This window comes from Sorex araneus, chromosome 1 (assembly GCF_027595985.1).
Source record: "Sorex araneus isolate mSorAra2 chromosome 1, mSorAra2.pri, whole genome shotgun sequence".
Lineage (NCBI taxonomy): Eukaryota > Metazoa > Chordata > Mammalia > Eulipotyphla > Soricidae > Sorex > Sorex araneus.
In genome coordinates, this window is record NC_073302.1 from 237,063,994 (window position 1) to 237,087,697 (window position 23,704).

At 37.5% G+C, this 23,704-nt stretch overlaps 1 protein-coding gene across 4 annotated transcripts in view; it reads right to left on the reverse strand.

The window, feature by feature from the left end:
* Positions 1-23,704, reverse strand: part of FRY (FRY microtubule binding protein) — a 474,614-nt gene that overhangs the window by 175,175 nt on the left and 275,735 nt on the right. For all 4 annotated transcript variants that reach the window (XM_055132608.1, XM_055133183.1, XM_004604538.2 and 1 more), the window contains one exon: positions 11,812-11,865. In XM_055132608.1, the coding sequence (XP_054988583.1) occupies positions 11,812-11,865 (54 nt within the window). The remainder of the gene's footprint in view (positions 1-11,811; positions 11,866-23,704) is intronic.

Consider the following 23,704-nt stretch of genomic DNA (forward strand, 5'->3'; position numbering starts at 1 on the left):
TTGTAACAATTGGGCGGATAGTAATATTTGCTATATAGAAATCTCTAGCCTTAGCAGAAGTGATTTTGAAAAATAGTGACCACAATGTTGGATATTCTTATCTACAAAACACTTGGGAAGGTTGGGGTCATCCACAGCTGTGCTATCCAACAGGAAGAGAAAGATTTTAAAAAAAGAAAAGTAACAGACTGGAAAAAAAATTTACAAAACACATATATCTGATAAAGGCATTGTAATCAGGATATGTAAAACAACAATAAGATAGATTTTAATGATCTAATTAACAAACAGTATAAGCAAATTATGCCACCCCAAACTGACGAGGCAGAGCTAAAATGGACATGTTCACACAGTACAGAAAGAAAAAAGTCTGGCATAACACAGCTAGAAGATCATTTGGAAATACATGTTAAGAACCTAATAAAATTATTTTTAATAAGCCCACTTGTAGGAATTTGTCTTAAGTATATAATTAGACATGAGTAAGAATGTTCAAGATAGCATTGCTTATTATATAGTTAAAAAATAAAACAACCTGTTCTAATTGTATGCATATGCCTCAATACAATGTGAAATTTGATGTAGAATATCAATGAGCTCACTAAAGACTACATTTTAAAATAGTCAATGCTATGAATATATTCATGGTATGTTAAGTAAAAAAAGAAAAAGATAGTTTATTTGGTATGATCCAAATTTGGTATAGGTCTCTCTAAAGTATGCATGTACATAGAAGGAAATATACCAACATAGAAAGGGTATGCAGTGAAGCCAGCAGTTCTCAGGGGAGACAGATCACCAAATGGAAAGAGTAGGCAGACGTTTAAGAGTAATGGAAGTACTATTTTACTTAGGCCTTTTCAAAAAAACAGAAATTTGAACTAAAAAAGGACTCAAACAGGAAATTCTATGGTAACATGGGTGCAAAATAATTTATGATAATAATTACAATTTTATGAGGGTTTTGAATGATTTGAAAGAAGAAATACAGGAGCCGGAGAGATAGTTTAGCAGATAGGGTGCTTTCCTTGCACATGGCCCACTCAGGTTTGATCCTTGGCATCCATGTGTTCCCTGAGCACTGCCAGGAGTGCTTCCTTAGTGCAGATCTAGGAGTAACCCCTGAACTTTGCTGGGTTTGGCCCCAAAACCAAAACAAAAAAAAAAGGAAGAAAGGAAGGAAGGAAAAAATACAAAAATATAAAGAAAAAGGAAGGAAGGAAGGAAGGAAGGAAGGAAGGAAGGAAGGAAGGAAGGAAGGAAGGAAGGAAGGAAGGAAGGAAGGAAGGAAGGAAGGAAAAGTACAGAGGGGCTTACACATATCTAAGGGAAAAATAATTCATTGATTTTATATTGGAACAAGTCAGAGGTGGTACTTAAAACTGATTTGAAAAATATTAAATTTTCTTTTCTGAAAATAAGAAGCTTTCAAAGATTTTTGAATTGGAAAATAAGACCATAAAAATGGTGTTTGGAAGGGCCAGTGAAATAGTACAGTGAAGACACTCTAGTTCCTTGTGACCGATACAGGTTTGATTCACATCATCACATATGATCCTCTGCAGAGCTAGGAGTACATCCTGAGTGCTCCTAGGTGTGGCCCAAAAACCAAACAAGCAAACAAATGAAAAAGGTATTTGGATAGATTAATCTATCAGTGCTGGACCAAAGAAGTTTGCTAATCCTGGTTATTAGAACACACAGACACACACACACACACAGACACACACACAGACACACACACACTCACATTGTGAGTGTCCTAGTCTGTAGTGATCATAGTTTTAGCTGGAGTAGTGGCACAAAAAATACGGAAAACCTTAGTTAACTTAAAGTATTTCTGTACTTACACAGCCTATATCATACTTCTACAGAAGAGGAAGTGAGCAAAGGGAGTGAAAATGCTTCTCTAAAATAGAACTTTTCAAAAGTTAAAAGAAGTTCTTTTACCTTTAAAAGAAGAATTAAGAATAAACAAAAACTATACTTTCTTTCTTGGATTCTATTTCTTTTTTTTTTTTTTTTGGCTTTTTGTGTCACACCTGGTGATGCACAGGGGGTTACTCCTGGCTCATGCACTCAGGTATTAACTCCTGGCGGTGCTCAGGGGACCATATGGGATTCTGGGAATCGAATCCGGGTTGGCCGAGTGCAAGACAAATGCCCTACCCACTGTGCTATTGCTCCAGCCCTGGATTCTATTTCTTTTTCTTTGGATTCTATTTCTTAACAGCTTTCTTCAGTTTCATAATTATGGTTATGTAGATATAAGCAAAACTGAACATTATCTTCAGTTATGGCTTAATATAAGCTAAAATTGAAATTAAAATATTAATTAAAATAAAACTGAAAGCTAGGACTGTGGTATTACTACTCATTGATTTTTTTGTGTGTGTGGAGGAAAGACCAAACCTGTCTGTGTTCAGGGCTTACTTCTGGCTCTTTGCTCCGGGATTACTCCTGATAGGGCTAGGGGGAATATATGAAGTGCCAGGGATTGAACTCAGGTCAGCTGTGTGCAAGTCAAGAGCTCTACCTGCTGTACTCTCTCTCTGGCCATTATCATCGTTAGACTTTTTTAATTTGAAAAATATCCCATGACTTTTCAAAGAGAACCCGTCTCCCACACTATTGCTTGTTGGGCCCATGGCTATAATAGCAATAAATTTTGGAGGGGCCACACCCAGCAATGGCCACACCCAGAAATGCTTAGGAGCTACTCTTGGCTCTGTGTTCAGGAATGACTCACAAGGGACCATATGGGATGCTGACTATTGGACCTGGGTTGGCTGCATGAAAGGCAAGCATCCTACCAGTCCCTAATACCAACAATTTTTTAAGGAAAAAAAATTATGGTGAGTTAAGGGAATACTTTACTAGATCTCTCAAAACATACCCCAGCACAAGAAAAGTCATAACCGTGTAACACATTTTAAATTGAGATATGAACTGGATTCCTTTTACAGGTGGACAGAGAACAGAATTCAGAATCCCAGACCATTGGTTAATTCAGTCTTTCCCCCTAATTTTAATTTTATTTTAGCACCATGGTGTACAATACTACTACTGATGGGGTTCCATGCATGACATTATTTTTAAATTGAATCACCGTGAGATACGCAGTTACAAAGATGTTCATGATTGGGTTTCAGTCGTACAATGTTCCAACACCACACATCACATTTTTCAGTATCACAGATTTCACCCAAGTGACCACTTCCCTTCACTGTTGTCCCAGTGACTCCCCTCCCAGTCCTATCACCACTTCTCTCCCCTGTGGTAAGTTTCCTACTGAAGACCAGTTCTCAGATTCTGTTGTCTTTGGACATTTGTTTCTTTATATCCTGTTTCTTTATATCCTGCACATGAAAGAGATCATTCTGTGTCTTTCCCTCTCCTTCTGTCTAACTTCAATCAACAGGATACACTCACATAGCAGCAAACTGCACAATTTCATCTTCTCTTACAGTTGAGTACTACTCCATTGTGTATATGTAGCATAGTTTCTTTATCTGCTCTTGAACATTTGGATTTTTTCCAATTTTCTGTTACTATGAATAGTGCTGCTGTGAACATAGGAATGCAAAAATCTGCGTAGAGTTTTGGGGCCTTCGGGGTAGATGCCATTAAGTGATATTGATGCGTCATATGGAAGTTTAATTCCTACTGTTTTGAGAAGTGTATGTATTGCTAGTCCAGTTGACATCCCCAACCACAGTAAATGAAGGTCTTGCAAAAAGTTCAGTAATTTTTTTGGTCACACCCAGCATTGTTTGGGGACCATGTGATGTTAGGGATTGATCCAGTGTTAAGGCTCAACCCCCGTACTAACTCTCTGGCTCCAATTCAGTCATAATTAGTCCAAAGGGAATAAGATCCCAAACAATCTACTATTATATTTCAATAATTTAAAAATACTTATGTAAGTCTGAAGGAGACTCAAGAAGACACAATAAGTGAATGCACAGGGCACCCTTAACATTATCTCAGAACAAAAAAGAGATATTAGGGGAAAGCAAATAAAATGTAAATAAATGATAGGGTTTTATTAATGATAGGGTTTTAACAATGAACTGGTGATGGTTTATTTATTTATTTGTTTATTTGAGGGGAGGGTGGGCCACTTCTGGCAGTGCTCAAAGTTTCCTTCTGGCTTTGTAATCAGGGATCACTCCTGGGTGTGTTAGGGGGACCTTTTGTGGTGCAGGGGGCTGAATTCTGGTTGGTTGTGCACTAGGCAAATGTCATACCCACTGTATTATCTCTTTGGTTCTGGTGTTGGTTTCTTAGGCATGACAAATGTACCATGGCAATGTAAGATGTTAACAGAAAAATTGGACAAGTGATATGAGAATTATCTATATACTATCTTTGTAATTTTTCTATATATTCAAAACATTTCTAAAATTAAAAGCTTGTTTCAAATACACTTGTATAGGATATTTATTTATAAGTCTTATTCTTTATGAAGAATAAATGGACTCATAACACGAGATATAAACCAATCCTTAACTCCTAAACATTTCAAGTTACCGAATGTTCAGCAACTTCTCTTAGGTGCAACCCACATTCTCCGTAGAAAACACCAACAGTGGTTCTTCAAATCTTAGCTTTATTAATTTTCTCTACCCACTAAAGAGTCATCCTGAAGCCATTCTTGCTATCTACTGGGCATACTTTGCATGCAAATACACTGAGACGGTCTTAGAAGAGATGAAAGGTCATCATGGGGTGGATGTGTGTGTTTTTTCCATCTCTCTGTTACTGCCCTTTTGAGTCCAGGCTTCAGGAAGGAAGGGTGGAATCTGCAAAGACCTGGCCCTCAAAGCTCAGGAAGGGAGTAAGGTCTAACTGGCTTCTTGGTTACTCAACTCCTTCATTTACGGGAAGCAGAGCCAATGGTGAGATGAATTCAGCTCTGTGCTACTGCTGAAAGGGGGCAGGCTCATTGACAAAGATGTTCTTGTTGCATTTAAATGATCATATTCTTCCATCATAGATGAGCTAGTACTGTGCAGCTTGTGGAGATGAAGTGCACAGAATCACAGAACTATTTCATACTGATGTTTTCTTTGGGGGGAGGGGAGAGAAGGAAATACTAAATGTACTTTGCAAATGTTTTCTTAATGTTTATTTTGGCATTTTATGTACAAATAGGCTAAAAGAGACTGCATTATTTTGTGACTAAAACATTAATTTTTGCAAGTATCTTATTATGCTTGCTAAATGTAAAGAAGAAACACAAATGTAGAATACTCAGTAGGATCATCATGCATTTACAGTAATAAATTAGGCTTGTTATGAATGGTGCATTTAATGAATAATTTTAAAGTGAACCTATTTATAGTTTAATTTCTCAAGCTAGTCTAGAAGATCAAATACTAACATGTCAGAGTACTATCTATGTAGTGATAGAAAATGCCAAGCTACCTCAAATGCATTTTAAAAACCTGATCACATACCAAATGATTGCTACATTAAGATATTTTATGAGTTATGACAGACACCAAAGTCTAAAGAACAATTTATCATAAAACTACTTAAAAATCTATTCAGGGGCTAGAGAAATAGTACAGTGGATAAAGAGCTTTCTTTGCGTGCTGCTGACTCAGGTTCAATTTCTGGTACAATATGATCCCCGAGCCCCATCAGGAGTGATTCCTCAGCACAGGTCCAGGAATTAGCCCCAAACACACAAAAAAATACATATGCACTAAACATATTTATCTTGCAAATAGGAAAATATCTTAATTATTTGGTTTTAACATCTTGATCCTTTTATATAACCTATTGTTCCATGAGTAAATTTTTTTTTTCTTTTTGGGTCACACCCGGCAATGCACAGGGGTTACTCCTGGCTCTGCACTCAGGAATTACTCCTGGCGGTGCTCAGGGGACCATATGGGAATCGAACCCAGGTCTTCTGCGTGCCAAGGCAAACGCCCTACCCTCTGTGCTATTGCTCCAGCCCCAACCATGAGTAAATATTTTAAGAAACATTAAATAACACTAAATAAATCCAATGCCAGTTAATATATTTTTGCTCTTACTTCTAATAAATAAATTTTTCATTTATTTATTTAAAATGGATTTTCATTGAATTGAAGCATTTGATTAAACATTGAAACACTAGTATGTTCTTCCTTCCTTCCTTCTTCTCTTTCTCTTCCTCCCTTGCTCTCTCTTTCTCTCTCACTCTTTCTTATACCAGAGATGCTCAGGGCTTACTACTGGCTCTCTATTCAGTGCTCTCCTGGTGAGGCTGAAGGGAACAGATGGGGTTCTGAAGATCAAACCCAGGCCAGTCGTTTGCAAAGCAAGTGCCCTATCCACTGTACAATATATTGCTTTAGCCCATATTTTAAGAAAACTTCATTTTCCAAGATAGAAAATATTATTTAAGTTTTATTGCAAATTTATGGATTTATTTACCATGTTTTCCTGCTTATAGATGACATTTTAACATACTAAGAAATAAAAGTGCCATAAAAGTTCATAACATCTACAAGAAAATCTCAAAATAAGTTACTTAAGAGTGTTTGAGAAACTTATCTGGACTTAAAAAGATGATACCAGTAAAGAATGTAAGTTGCACTGAATTGCTAATAGCAGGAACCAATTATAATAATCTCAGGAGAGCAAAATGTCACAATTTCATTAGTGTAGTGGATAGATCATTTGGTCTTAAGCTATAGTTCTGCTCTTTATTTTTATAAAAACTTAGTTATATATTTTTTAAAGACCTATTGTTTATAGTTATGAAATTAAACATTTTTTGGCAGAGGGAGCCACACCCAGTAGTGCTCAGACATTTCTCCTGACTCTGTGCTCAGGGATCATGGCTGGCAGGATTTGGGGGACCACATGGGTTGTCAGGGATCAAAAACAAGTTGACATGCAAGACAAATGACCTATCCACTGTACTATTGCTCAGGTCTCTCAAGTGAAAACTTAAGAATGTTTATTTCCCTCACTGGGATTCTATGACGATAAACTGAATTACTATAAGATCTTCATAGTATGTTATTTTAAGTAAAAGAGTTCTATTTAGAAAGTAGAAGGTGGGATGAGAGAGAGAGAGAGAGAGAGAGAGAGAGAGAGAGAGAGAGAGAGAGAGAGAGAAGAGAGAGATCCATAAAGAAAAGAAATTCTGTACTCCATGCTGGTATGTGGGCAACTTGAGCAGAGTGGAGTGCAGTAAAGGTGTCAAATTGTTGAAATGTGTCCTGTAAACCAATGTTACCTCAAAAACGTTGGTTCCCTTTTTATCTCTTCCATTTCCCAAACTGAAACCGAAGCTCAGAGATAAAACTGGCTATGACAAAATATATGACAGTTGGTGGCAGAATTTTATTTATGACAGTTAATAAATGTTTCTCTCTAGGTGAACTGTGGCACAAAATAAGACCCACCTCTAGTTTACCAAGCTCAAACTACAGTGCCTTCTATCAGAACGACTGTACATTAGTATTCCTGAGTTTTTCTGAATCCAGTAGATGAAAACACAGTCTTTAAATGTTTAACCTAAGGTTGCTGAGCAATCTCAGTCTACATTAGATCTTTAAGCAAAAGGAAAGAAAGGAACACTGGGCTTCCCAAGTTTGCTGTAGGAAACAGCTCACTTCACAGCAAGTGAGAATCAACACTGAGTTTCTGGAACGAATGTCAGTCAATGGAGTAAAACCAGTAAGTGTTCCCCTTGCAGACAGGTGAAAACTGGATACATCTCTTGCTCTGGATACATCCCATCCTCTCCCAGAGAGCAGAGTTTTTAAACCTTATATCTCATTAAACACCTGAAGTTTCCACCACACATACATACACCTTCCTCAATTAGCTAAGTAATGGGGATGTTTCCTCTTCCCGACTCCCTTCGATCATGAAACTTGACTTCTGTTCTTACCACACTACTGACAACTTTATATGAAGTATCACAAAGGACAAACCAAATGACTAACAATGGTCTTTCTGTAATCATTTCCCTTAGATTCTCCCGAGCAAATGACACAGTCAGGTATTGATATATTTCTCTCCCCAGTATTCTCTGATACATACTGGTCAGTCTTCGATATCCTCCTGTATTTTCCCCTACTTCCCACATGGTTTCTTAAGCAGTGCCACTTTGTAGTAAGACAATTCTCAGTGCAAAGAAGTCTTTGAATCCTAATTCTGGTTGTTCTAGCACATGCTTCTTAGACGCATAAACATGTTTTACTATGCAGAGGTCAGAACCTCCACTCACTGTACAAGACTGTTTTACGAAGCAAGTTGGAGCAATTTTTCAAATAGAAAATTAACCAAGAGCATTTAATTGTTTGCATCATTTAATTTGTTGTAAATTTATGTCATAATATATAAGCAAAGATGTAAAAGCCAGAGGGAGGCCCCCCCCAGGCCTGTTGGATGGAAGCTGCACTGTGTGATGCTCAGTGAACCCTGCCCCCGCCACCCTTCATAGGCGAAGACTGTTTGGTGAGATCTGCGGCCAAACCAAGCCCCTGCTCAGGATGTCTACCCAGTTTCCCAACCCAGAGAGGCAGCTGAAGTGACAGTAAAAAGGAGGAGCTGCATTCACTGATGGACAATAAAGCCCTGCAAAGATCCTGAGCACAGAAGATCACTCTCATCTCCTGGATGATTTCAAAGGCCTGGTGATGAGACTACTTACTGAACTGAAGGAAATAACACAGTTGAGTTTCAACAAGGGGAAAACAAACTCTGAGTGCGGAATTAGGAGTGGGTCCTGAGCACCACCAGAAGTTACACCCAAACCAAATAAATAAACTTCAATCTTTTACTATGAATCTATGGTTATCTTAACATCTGATAAGTTTCTTGTGGGTATAACATGAAATGATTCTTTTTTTTTTTTACCGATAGCCACTATGTTTTAGTAACTATTAAAATTAAGGGTAATTATTACTAACTGGGATTTAATGATCACCGTTTGATCTTTGGATTTTGGTTGCTCCCTGATTTTCCTGTTAGTCTTTGCTTGTGGTTCTCTCACTTTCTTTGATTTATTTTTCTAGGTGTTTTCCATTTAAACTTTTGTTTGAAGTTTGAATTAGTGCTTCTGTATATAAAATAATCTTTTTGTGCTGATATTGGTTTGTCTTCAATTTTGTCCTATTCTTTTATACAGCCTTTGTTTTGTTGTTGCATCACTCTATTCTTGTTTGTATTTCCATCCCTGCATTTCTATTCCTCACTACACTAAATGTTTTGTGTTCTTGAGTGGTATGTGTGTGTGTGTGTGTGTGAGAGAGAGAGAGAGAGAGAGAGAGAGAGAGAGAGAGAGAGAGAGAGAGAGAATATGTGTGTGTCTGTGTGTGTGTGTGTGTGTCTGTGTGTGTGTTTCCCCTGTAAAAGAATTTCTTTCAACATTTCTTGCAGTGCAGGCCTGGTTGTGGTAAACCAGGCCTGAATTGGAAAAATTATCTGAGAAATCTTCACTTTTCCCTCATATTTAAGTGATAATTTTGCATCTTCTTAGTTGGAAGTTTTTATCTTTTAGAATTAAGAATACATCATTTTACTCTCTACTACTTAGACCTTTTTTTTTTGCTGAGAAATCTGATAGCCTGATTGGATAACTTTGTAGTTCTATTCTATACTTTTTTTCCTTAGCAGACTAATTTCTGTTTGGTTGTTTTTTATTTTGGTCATACCAGACTGTGCTCGGGACTTATTTCTGACTGCACCCAGGGATCACTTCAGGCAGGGCTTGTGGGGGACCAATATGTGGTACTAGAGATTGGACCCAAGTACAAGGCAGGCACCCTATCCCTGTCTCATCTCTCCGGCTTTAGATGCGTACCCTGGCATTTTTGAAGATGACTTCACTAAATGTCCCCTCCCCCCCACTAAATCCAGCAGTTGGGGGAATTTCCTTCAAGTTCCCTATAAACTTGTAAAGGAATCTAGTTAATTCTCTAAGATGCTGTCAGTTATCTTTTCTCATGGCCTATATATAAATTTTTGTTTGAAAGTTCTCAGTGGACATCTACTACTGGAAAACTCCTAAAGAGCCTTTAATACTCAGATTGTTGGTGCTTTCTCCAGCTCCCAAGTGTATATAGGTCACACGGATTTTGTTAGTCTGCAGATTCTGATTTAGTAGATCTGAGTCAGTATAGAGACTGAACATTTCAGTGTCCCAGCAACACTATTTGAAAGTATTATTGATAATAAAGTGGCAAAGTTGAAATTAAACTCTGATCAAGTTCTAAAGAAGTCCTTTCCCACAATGCCCGAATGCAGAAAAGGAGTGTTGACTGATATATGAGAAAATATGTTTAAGCCAAATTATTTGGATAATTATCTGCAATGTTGACTTAGAAAAGAACTATTCCCCAGCAAATAAATAAAGCAGCAATAAGCTGGAGAAACAGAGTGTACAAGAATTTTGAGTAAAGGACAGTAATCTAAGGAGACAATGTGAAATACAGTGACAAACTACACAAGGCAGGTATTTTCATTCTTACAGAAAACAGAAAGATCCCAAGATCTTCCACATTTCCAAAATAATGACCCCAAACATTGGGTGGTCTTTGACCACCAAGCATCACCAATAATAACAATTCAGGAGGATGTGATGAGAGAAAATGGCTCCATGGCTCAGAGACTAGCTCTCTACTTCATTCATTTCCACTTCAGAAACAGTCGCTCTCCCAGCAACAGGGAACAAGACGACAGCCACAGAGCCTGCAAGGTTGGCCATGAGCACAACTTGTGATCACCTTAAAAGACAGAAAATGGAGGATTTTGTCTCCTGACACTTTTTATTTCATCCAGTCAAGAGTTTAATGGCCAGAGAATCTTCCTCTTGCTCTCACATTAAAGGCAATTGCAAAGCTCAGTGGGATGTCTGCTCACGATGTATTCTCCAGACAATAAAACCTCCATCATCTTGGATTAGCTACAAGGCATCAAGCAGCACATTGTCCCTTTTGTGGGCACTAGATGGAGTTTTTGAAGCATTTGCTGTCTTTTTTTTGGTCATTCATTGCAAACATTTAGGAAACACCTCTCTGTTTTCTTTGAAATTCTCTAACCATTTAAAAGATACTTGATTTATCCATTGTTCTTGAGTCTACCTAAGTGGGTCAGGATTTATCAGATTCTACTTTCCCATCTATTGCCTGCAGCTTAGAGTCAGACGTCCTTTTACTAACTGAACTATTTCCAAAGGAATTCCTCTGTTTTATTCTGATTAACTTTTTTTGTATTACTTTTCTTATTAGAGCCTAAGTTATTAGACTGCTTTATGATGATTGCTTTGGCAGCTTCTCACAGGATTATGAATTCCTAAAGGACAACAACCAGTCCTGTAACATATTACTGAACATGGAAGGAATATATAGGAACAGCACTGCTGGCTGGTGCCATGTAAAGAAAATAGCAGCGACTAAAAAAAAAAAAAAATTAGATACAAGGATAAGCTCTAGCAAAGAAATCTGATTATTATATAGTATTGCTTACTCAGAGGAACCATAGTACATTTTCACATGGAAGTATACTTTGTCGCTCCTTAGTTTTTTATTTCTAGGATAAACAAATCTAGTGAATGAGAGCCTGCTAACGCAATCTTTCCCAGTTCTTCCCAATAAAAATTCAGCAATATTCTCAGAACATCCCTTATGAGCTTTAATTACAAAAGCTTCAGGACACAGTTCCTGAGATGACATCCCTATCTATTCTTTGAGAAATTTCATTAATATACAATATAACAATAATGAACATCTGAAAGTTGCCTTTTGTATGTTCTGCAACAAATAAAAGCTAGCACATAATATGTACATTACGTACCTGGTCAAATTGAGGGTCTTCTCCACGCTGTAGAGATTTTGTCAATGGCTTTTCCTACAAAGAAAAAGAATATATATAAAAATAATTATTAAAAGCTCTCAGATATTATTTAAAATGCTATTATTAATTTTTTTTATTTTATTAGTCATGGAAACTAGTACTGATCCAAAATTTGGCTTATGATTAGAAAATATGCAAAAGTTAAATATAAGAATAGTAAGTTTTACTTTAGTCAACAAGGATACCCTCAAAAAACTACATTTACCTTTTGAAAGTTTTATATATATATGTACATATATATATGTATATATATATATTCATTCTGCTTCACCTCTTCAATCTTTCTCTACCAGCAGAGAATATATATAAACCAAGGTAGATAGAATCAAGATTCATTTCCATCCACATTCCACAGTCTCTACTTTTTTTTTTCTTTTTGGGTCACACCTGACAATGCACAGGGGTTATTCTTGACTCTGCACTCAGGGATTACTCCTGGCGGTGCTCAGGGGACCATATGGGATGCTGGGAATTGAACCGGGTCGGTCGCATGCAAGGCAAACGCCCTACCCGCTGTGCTACCACTCCAGCCCCGTGCACCACTCCTCCAAGTCTCTACTTTTGAAGAAATGCCCCTAATGGGCTCATTCTGATGTCTGACTTTTTTGTTTGTTTGGGGGCCACACCCAGCTACGCTCAGTGGTTACTCCTGGCTCTGCACTCAGGAATCACTCCTTAAGGTGCTTGGGGAAACCAGATGGGGTGCTGGAGATTGAACGGGGTTTGGTTGGCCATGGATAAGGCAAGTGCCCTACCTGCTGAACTACCTGGTACCATCTTTTGGACCCCAAGCCACTTCTTCAAACATAATGGTTAACATTTTCCCAGTATTCTGTTTTCTCAGAATAGAGTTGCAGAAAAACCTGTTATATACTTCTCCCCTTCTACAATCTGATCACAAGAAGGAACCCAACGCTGCTCTCAGGCTGGCTAAGCACCGCGGGGTCTTCTTCGGAGTCTGTCACCTCTGAATCTAAGAGCTCTGCTGTACTGATGCATCAGAGAGGGATTTTAGGCTGGCGTGAAGAATTCTGTAGGGGTTCCAAGCTTTCCATAGGAAAAAAAGCAAGGATCTGTTTGTGCTTCTCACACCTTAGGAAGTTCCAACCTCCCTCACCCTTCCTTAGGAAAATACAAACTCTAAAAGCTCTTTGTATTCATACATGAAAAGCACAGATCTTGTTGTCCGAACAATCTCAGTGTATACCACCCACATTTTCAATTTATAGCCTTTTCACACCGGGTGCCTCTGAAGTCCGTAATAGGAAAGATTCCCATATACTTACTAGATGATACAGATACATTTATGAAGACTCTTAAGTATCAGAGGAATTTTGTTTGCTGAATACAAACAATGTATTAAGTAAATCACTTTTTACTCCTGACATTTTGGTGGCCTCAAAAATCCCAGTGTATACCACAAAGGTAGAACTTTACTACTCCTCCACCCCAAATTTCTTTATTATTTTTTTCCCCATTTTTAAATTGTAGGTACCAGGACTTACAGTACTGTTACTAATTGGGTTCAGTGGTGTTGTCTTATTAGAGATATTTCAACACAGATAGCTAGTGCAGCAATGCCCTTGGAATAAGATGAAATAATTTATTTGCTAAACACATCACCAACCTTGCTCAAGATGCTACATCATCACAATACATTACAATATTTACTTATTTTGAGGAGGCTATAAGGTTACATTTGCTTGTTTCCCAAAGCAACACTTGGCTCTGTACTCCAGAGACCATGTGCAGTTAACTACATATCTAACTGAGGTTAGTCCTATGCAAGACAAGTTTAAGTCCCTGTCCTCTCTCTCCAATCCCTCTGATTACAATATTTCGATGCAGGTGTTAACACAAGGGTTTGAAATCTGGAAGATTTTCCTTTGAATCCTATGGACCTTATTTGCCATATATGCATTTTATTTAGCTCTCTTACCTTTATTCATCTTTTAGTAAAATGCAAATAAACAACAAAATCTACTTCATAGACTGAAGGATAAATGGAGTACTAAATAATTGATAGATTTTGATAGAATTAAAATTAGTTTTAGCCACATTGTTATTGGAATTTGGTAAGATATTCATCTTACCACATGTGTAACTTCCTTCATGATGATCAGGAGTCGATACTAAGTTCCATGTATTTTCTGGGTGCAATTCGCACTCCCACTGACATTAATTAAAGCTTTAATTTTAGCTTCCTGGAATCTTCCATGTATAAGTAGAAAGCAGAATTGTAGAATGCAGAATAAAAACATTACAAAGAGTAATTGTCTTCCTCTAAAAAAAAGCGTAGCATTTAATGACTTTAATTCTTAATATGTAATTTAGAGGAAATCTTTTAATTTAATGTTGAAATGCTATAAAAAAAAGCCAAGCTTAAAAAAAATCTTTTTTTTTTAAATCCCAACTTCTCCTCTTAAAACTAGTGTTTTTAAATTATACATACAGGTTTGTGCATAAGTGACTCAGGATTTTGATACTACCAGCTGAGAAGCTTTATAAGGCACATATCTGGCATGAACAGTTAAAAATGAATTTTCAGAATAGAAAATTTGGGATTTCCCTTCAGCTGAACACAAGAAGGTAGGTGGTAAGCTGTCCCATCTACCCCATGCCTAGGTTGATGGCACTCCTCGGAACACAGAGCTATGACCCACCTGTTGAAATGCCACTAACACATTTCATCAGAATACATGCTGGCAGCTATTCAGTCTGAACCAAAGGAAAATGAGGTTCAAATTATTTTCATGCCTGATATATTTTTCTCTTCATATCTTACTTTTATAAAAACTTTTATACAATTTTGGAAAGAGATCTAAGGTCTGCGCCTGAGGATTCCATTCTGAATACGGACCGTCTAAACCCCTGAAGGATACCCTCCAGACATAAAGGGTAACTGGGGTCCAAATCTCTTTCAACATATACCCCAGTCATTTTGACCTGGGGGATCACTGAACAGGAAGCCTGAGTAGCCTTGATGCTGCCTCAATTTGCCCACAGGTAAAAATGAACATCACTCCGGGGCATCCTGACTAGCTTTCTAGAAGAAAGTCACATGGAAATTGATAAAACTGTTTCTCTTTTATTCCCTTCAGTTACTAAAATGAGTATCCTTCAACAACACACTAGATTCTGATTTTTATCCCAAATATTGGGGGATAAGATCCAGAGAATGATTGAGGAAGTATCTTTGAAATGAGTTTAATTTAACCTCAGTCAACTGAAAGTACTAACAAGTAAGATGCTGCGTGGTTCCCTCTGGCATGAAATATGAAGGTACATTCCAATGTGAAAGAACATTTTTAGCACTTTCTTAAAACTAAAAACTCTTGAGAGCATCTGTCCTATTTTCAGATGGCTTTGAACATTTTAGGAAAGTCTATTTCTTTGCCAATTCTAATGGACACAAGTACAAATGAGTCCATTATTTGAAGAGTGGAGGGGAAACTTCAATTAAATTTGGCTACAAATTTCATCATCATTTTAATTGAGCGAATGAGAAGCTCCCACAGGTATGCCCTTAGCCTACTAAGCTATCATCCCTTCCCACATACTTTTTGACAAAAAAAAATTATCTAGCAGCTACCAAGAAATTACCATAATAAGGTTATATACCCCAATTCACATAGACAATTTTTTAGGTAATTGATTAATTATCCAATTAGTTTATGTCACAGATTTCCTTCCCTTTCCCTTTCCCTTTCTCCTCTCCTCTCCTCTCCTCTCCTCTCCTCTCCTCTCCTCTCCTCTCCTCTTCTTGTCACACCCAGCGATGCATAGGGGTTACTCCTAGCTCACACACTCAGGAATTACTCCTGGCAGTGCTCGGGGGACCATATGGGATGCTGGGAATTGAACCTGGGCTGGCTGAGTGCAAGGCAAATGCCCTACCCACTGTGCTATCACTCCAGCCCCCAGATTTGATTTTCTGGCAAAATACAAGGAAATTTTCAGATACTAAATAGTAGGAAAATAGATTTAAAGTACCATTTATTAAAAATACCTCTCTTCTGAGATGCAGATCAAAACAACCATGACATACCACCTCACACCACAGAGACTAGCACACATCCAAAAGAACAAAAGCAACCGCTGTTGGAGAGGATGTGGGGAGAAAGGGACCCTTCTACACTGCTGGTGGGAATGCTGGCTAGTGCAGCCCTTTTGGAAAACAGTATGGACGATTCTCAAAAAACTAGAGGTTGAGCTCCCATTTGACCCAGCAATACCACTGCTGGGAATATATCCCAGAAAAGCCAAAAAGTATAGTCGAAGTGACATAGGCACTTATATGTTCACCGCAGCACTGTTTACAATAGCCAGAATCTGGAAAAAACCTGAGTGCCCTAGAACAGATGACTGGTTGAAGAAACTCTGGTACATCTATACAATGGAATACTATGCAGCTGTTAGAAAAAATGAGGTCATGACGTTTGCATATAAGTGGATCAACATGGAAAGTATCATGCTAAGTGAAATGAGTCAGAAACAGAGAGACAGACATAGAAAGATTGCACTCATCTGTGGAATATAGAATAATAGACTATAAGACTAACGCCCAAGAATAGTAGAAATAAGTACCAGGAGGTTGTCTCCATGGCTTGGAGGCTGGTCTCTCATTCTGGGTAACTCAGGGAAGGGACCACCAAGTAAAATGTGGTTGGAGGTCATGTGGGGGAAGGGTGATGTGGGCTGAATACAGACTAGAGACTGAACACAATGGCCACTCAACACCTTTATTGCAAACCACAACACCTAATCAGAGAGAGAGAACAAAAGGGAATACCCTGCCATAGTGGCAGGGTGGGGTGGGGGGAGACGGGACTGGGGAGGGGGGGAGGGATGTTGGGTTTACTGGTGGTGGAGAATGGGCACTGGTGAAGGGATGGGTTATCGAACTTTGTATGGGGGAAACATGAGCACAAAGATGTATGGATCTGTAACTGTACCCTCACGATGACTCTCTAATTAAAAATAAACTAATAAAAAAAATACCTCTCTTCTAAAGTGTTTTCAAAAGGCAGTGGTCTAGAAATAGTTGTGAAGTTATATGAAAGTTATATGAAAGTTCATGAAAAATATTAAGGTGTACACTTTAAAAGTCGTGAATGTAAGGTCAGAGAGATAGTAAAGAGAGATAGTACAAACGATGAAAGTGCTTGCCTTTCATGGGTTGACCTGAGTTTTATTCCCGATATGATCCTCCAAATCTCTTATTAAGAGTTATCCTTGAGCACAGCTGGATGTGGTCCCCAAACAAAACAAAAATTGAACCATAAAACAAAATGAGTGACTGTTTAGGGCTAGAGAGATAGCACAGAGGCTAAAGTTCTAGCCCTGCATGCCTCTGACCCTGGGTGCTCCCAGTACTCGTGGTTGCCTCAAACACCGTCTGGCACCACAGCATGGTCAGGTAATCCTCTGCACCACTACAGGCCTTCTTGGCCAAAATTGCTGGGAGGATTCCCAGGGTCTCTAGCACTGGTCAGGAGCTCCCGGTGCCCTCATCTCATTCAAAATAGTGTAACTACTTAAAGGTCAGGTAAGTGGCTGAAGCAACAAAGTACATGCCTTCCATGTCCAAGGCCCTGGGTTTAACCCCTGAAGCTGCTGCCACCACTCCAAGAAGTTCTGCGTATGGCCCCTACCATTGAAAAGAAGCAAAGAAAATTTTTTTGTGATGTTTGATATGAATGAATTTTATGGTGCCTATCTCAATAAAATAGCAATATATAAATCTGCAATCAATAAAAATATTTAAAGATTATAGCATATATCTCATTTTCTTTCACTTTATCTTTGATTTCTAAGCAAATCTAATAATCTTTTTTTAAAAAAATTTTTATTAGTGAATCACCGTGAGGTACAGTTACAAACTTATGAACTTTCGTGTTTGCATTTCACTCGTACAGTGATCGTTTACCCATCCCTCCACCAGTGCCCATTCACCTCCACCAGTGATCCCAGTATCACTCCCACCACTCCCACCCCATCCCCCACCACCCCACCCAGCTTCTGCGGCAGGGCATTCCCTTTTGTTCTCTCTCCTTTTGGGTGTTGTAGTTTGCAATAGAGGTATTGAGTGGCCATCATGTTTGGTTTATAGCCTACTTTTGGCACGGATCTTTCAACCAGAATAGGTCTCCCAAGATCCTCTTACTTGGTATTCCCTTCTCTATCTCAGCTGCCTTTTTCCCCAGCATGTGAGGCCAGTTTCCAAGCTGAGAGGCAGACCTCCTGGTCCTTATCTCTACTATTCTTGGGTGTTAGTCTCTCATTCTGTTATTTTATATTCCACAGATGAGTGAGATCTTTCTATGCCTGTCTCTCTCTTTCTGACTCATTTCACTTAACATGATATTTTCCATTTTGATCCACTTATATGCAAATTTCATGACTTCATCTTTTCTAACAAGTGCATAGTATTTCATTTTGTAGACGTACCAAAGTTTCTTTAACCAGTCATCTGTTTTTGGGCACTCTGTGTTTTTCCAGATTTTGGCTATTGTAAACAGTGCTGCAATGAACATAGAAATGCAGATGTCATTTCTACTATAACTTTTTGCCTCTCTGGGATATATTCCTAGGAGTGGTATTGCTGGGTCAAATGGGAGCTCAATTTCTAATTTTTCGAGAATTGTCCATATTGTTTTCTAAAAGGGCTGAACCAGTTGGCATTCCCACCAGCAGTGAAGGAGAGTCCCTTTCTCCCCACATCTGTGCCAACACTGGTTGAGCAAAGCTAATAATCTTAGAAAATACTTAGCTATGCCATTTCCATGTTGTTTCCAACTTATGTAGTTTAAATTTATGTATTGAGTAGAAACTCAGAAAGACATCAGAAAATATCATTATAAGATATTGTTTAGGCTGGGCAGTACTGTATATGTATGTGAATTTTAAAAAGACCTAATGAAAAATGTCTCACTATTAGCATTACCTGTGGAGATCAAGATTTGCGCTGGTTAAAATTGCTACCCCATTATAGTAATTATCGTGCCTTCCTAAAATGATATTAATGACTTTCAGAAATGTTGAAATGTCAAACTGTAAAGTGTTTTCTGGAAATAGCAGTGTTATATCTGAGAGACTGTAAGAATGGGTCTTCAATGCTTATTATTATATCAGATTATTGAAATTTTATTGGCATGTTTGTCACTGAAAATATGTGTATTTTCAATCATTATTTATTTGTGTTAAGATGTTCTACAGGTTATCACTCATACAGGTGGAAACGCATTATATAAAAAGAGTGGAAGTAAGCTATTGGTGAGCATATGGAGAAAACAGAATTCTTGGTGTCAATGCAGATGGGTGTATCCTCTATAGAAAATATTAGAGATTCCTCAAAAACTAAAACAGAAATTCTATGTGATCCAATACCACTCGTAGGCATTTATTCAAAGGAAATAAAAACACAAATTCAAAAGGGCTTGTGTACCCCTATGTTCACTCATTACTGTTCATAGTTGCTAAAACCAGGATCAGCTGAAATGCCTAATAACAGATGACTATATAAAGAAGCTACAGTATGTACTCAATGGAACTCTACTGACATCTGAAAAGGTGAAATTATGTCCTTTGGGGAAAAGCGGAAGAACGTTGTGAAATTATGCTAAGTGAAATAAGTGAAAAAGAAAAAAACAGTGGTTGAATGTTTCACTCAAATAGGGAATATAAGGAACTAAAACAGAAAGTGGCAAGAACAATATAAACTAACTCCTTGCTTGGTCAGAACTATGGTGACTACCAGGAAGAAAGGGTAGCAAGCGTGAGAGAGATGCGAAGGGGTTTTCACAGTGACCTGGACACTTGGTGATGGAAATGGTGACAGTTATACACATATACACACATGAAATGCACTCATTATAATTTCACATTAATGTTATCAATTCTGTCAATAAAATTAAAAGAATGGTAATAAAAATGTTGCCTTCACAAATAGTAAAAAATAAGCATATAATCGGAAATAATTGACTGAAAATAACTTGTAGAGTGACCTTCCCCTGGTTTTCCATTCCCAAAAAGAAGAAACTTTGATAAATTCTTAAAAACTGGACAAAGAAATCATGTTCTCACCCCTGGGCAAAGTGAATTCAATACTATTAGGTTGATGTAACATCTAATTAGGTGTTTTTTATTATGACATAATACATTTCTTATGGTTTACCAGGTATAAGATTCAATCCAATTTTTACTATCATAGCATTTTATAGTTCATTTCATCACTGAAAAGAATTAATTTAAGAACCATGAAAGGATTGCTTTTCTCCTAAATAATCCATGAATACTCATAGTAAGGAGAACTTACACCAAATAGAAGAGTGTGCAACAACAATAAAAACAAATTCATAAGCTCATCTGAAAGATGAACTCATTTTGCAGCTAAGCGAAATTTTCAACACCATTATCTCCTATTTTAGCTATTAATATTTGTGTTAGAGCAAGTTTTCCATTTTCTGGTCTTTGTAGCCAAGCTGAGTTGCTTTGCTATAAAATGGGTACTGTAAAAATATTAATTTACAATTTGAAAACTAAGTTAGAACTTTGTCAAGTGTAATATAATTATTCACATCTGATCAGAATAGATTCTTCCTGTCTTTTAAACCATTAAATTTATTCTATCACAAACTAGGGAACTAAGTCTAGATTTGTTTTTTAATATTTCCCTTATTAGGTTTATGGAAGCAACGGAAGTGGGGGGACTGTTAAAAGAGGAGTATGGCAAAAGACTACATGCTATCCTTATGGATAAACTGACACTTGAACACACAGTGCAGAAAGACATTAAAGCTGGTGTTTCTGCTACTTTCACAACATTAACCAACAGACATGTAACACCCAGTTAGTATATGAAGATTAACATAGATGACTGCAGAAAAACCACCACTTGCAAATCTGGGCATGATGAAACATTATCATTGACTATCACATGATTGAGGTTAGTTAATGGCTATCAGATTATGGACACGGCTAATTAAAATAGGCTTTATAAAGATATACCAGACAGATATCCAAACACAATTAGAGGCAATAACTCAGCCCTTTATTTAATGCAGAGGTATTTTGCAGTTCACAAATTATTTAAACACTAAATCGTTTCTGAATAAAGGATCTAATATTTTCTGATATCTAGAAATGAACAGACAACTCACGAATTTGAAAAGGTGAAACACAAGACTGCTTAAATTCTATGTAAACCAGAAATGAAGAAATTTTTACAAGTAAAAATAAACTGCATTTTAAGTTTAGTGTGTTACCTCTTATCAGATACAATTTGCAATCACAAGCTGAAGCTGGGGTGACTATTCCACTTGTCTAAGTCTTTGCTTGCTTAGAGTAGTGATCACAATCATTACAAATGGTACTGGAGTACAGGAGATAAGCTCTTATCTTGCATGCAGTTTCCCCCAGGTATCACTGTATCACTACCATCCATTTGCTCAAGCAGGCACGAGTAACGTCTCCATTTATTCCAGCCCTGAGATTTTAGCAGCCTCTCCTTACTCATCTTTCCCAACAATTTTAGGCTCTTTCAGGGTCAAGGGAATGAGACCTGTTATTGTTACTGTATTTGGCATATTAAATACACCACGGGGAGCTTGCCAAGCTATTCTGTGTGGGCAGGATACTCTTGGTAGCTTGTTGGGTTCTCCAAGAGGCAGGACTAGACAATAAGATAAGATTAAAAAAAAATAAGAGGGTTAGCCCTGAAAATGGATGGCACCGCACGCATAAAACCAAAAGAACAAAAATCAATCTCATAGGGCAAGGGCACAGGAAATAAATGTCGTAAATAGGACATATAATGAGTGGGAAGAATCTCTGGAACCAGAATACCACAATTTTAGACAAAATATCTTACACAAGAGCTAATGCCATTCAGATTAATGGCAAATTCTCCCACCATCAATCAAAGGTGCCTGTGCTGTCTAAGACAATTACATCCCTTCTGGAAAGAAGGTTCCAGTTAATTTTTGAATTTGCATGTATGATAGTAAATTGGCTATCATCAAGTGGGAGTTGAATAAAGAGATATTATGTGCTTCCATATGATGCAATGAGTTACTCAGCAGTAATCACTTAAATATTTTTATTGAAAATATTCAACCTGAAAGTAATCATGAAAAAAATTATCATTTGTCCAGAATGTAAGATAATCTATAAGCAACTTAGTATGACTCCAAAAATGTTATGTCAAAAAGATCAAAAAAGACTAAAAGATAGTGCAATAATACGGTAGGCCTATAACATAAATGTTAATATTATAAATTATGATAATTAAAAAGAATAAGTTAAACAGAAAAACTCTTACACTTAAAGATACACAGCAAGGTAGCAACAAAGGTCCAAAGGCAACATAACAGAGGAAATGACCCAATTAAGTTGGGAATTTGGGTTTTAGGGGGGATGAGAGGGAGGGGAGGGAAATGCATATACTTGTGATGGATGTGGTATTGGAATTATGTCTATGAGAAATCATCATTAATAGTAATGTAAGCTAAATAAACATTTTTTTAAAAAGAGAAAATGTGTTTAGAACCTGAAATGGGAGATACCTACCTGTCAAATTGAGAAATTATGAAAGCTCCATTAGTTACACAAGTCATCTATTTAAGGCCAACATCCAAGTTATCATAAACCACCCCTTAAATATCATTATGTAATTTTCAAATACATTATAAATCAGTGACATTGAGGTCACTCAGGAATCCCAGAGCGCTGATGGGTGTGGCCCCAAGTCCCCCTTCTCTATCCCCCAAATGATTAGAGCTACCAAGAAAAATCATTATAGATACTTTGCTGGTATTGGATCACCATTATTTATTATAGCACAGTGTGTCACCCAATTTCAAGGTTACAGGAGAATCGCTAGCCCTGTGACATTGCCCAGGAGCTAGAAGCCTAAGGTTCAGTGTTGAGGTACAACAGTTTTTCAAGAATAACATTAGCATGCAGCAAGGCTGTCATTAGCTAACTACATGGCCTTTCCCTGTTTGTGCCAGCTGGCTGTGACGTTTGCACAGGCTTGGTCTTAAGGCATGACATATTTTATTACAGATTCAGTGTGGTACAATAGAGATTAGCAATTTGTATTCTTCCAAGGTTTTATACACCAAAAACATATTTTGTTTGACTTCTGGTTTACTTATAGTCTTAATATTAAAACAAAAATCTCCTTGTTTCCTTCCATATTAGCAAAGTGGTTGGATCATACCATGTTATTGTCTCTATGCTAACATGCAAAGATGCACAGTCAGTGTTTTGAAAAATGAGTGCCTATTTTCCCATACCTATGTTCCATGCAGGATTAATATCTGAAAAATCCCTCCTGTAGCTTGTTAATTAGCTGTATTGTGAACAGGGGCCATTAAGGCTGAAGCAATTCCAATATGAAACCCATCATTTATTTGGGTCACCATTTATCACGAATATGTTTTAAATATCAAAACCTGGGAGGGAGGGGAACACTTAGTCAAAGCTGCTATTGGAAAAGATGAAAGGTAGATGTGTTTTCTCTCTTTGAAGTTATGCAGATCTTTTCCTTCTCCCAAGTTTCAATCAAAGTTGAAAGAGAATAAACTGCTTGCTTTCATGGTTAAGTGGCATAGAATGTCTCCTTCCTGTTGACATTTTATGCTGATAAACTACATATCCAGATAAAGTCCCTGGCCCAATACCCAATTAAGTTTCTACTACAACTCCTAACAATGAAAATTTGAATCAGAATGGGTTCTCTAAGATAGGATATCTATACACAGAAAAGCAGAGAGCAGAATGGGCCTGGTTGGAAGGATGGGTACTCAACCATTGTATGACTGAAACG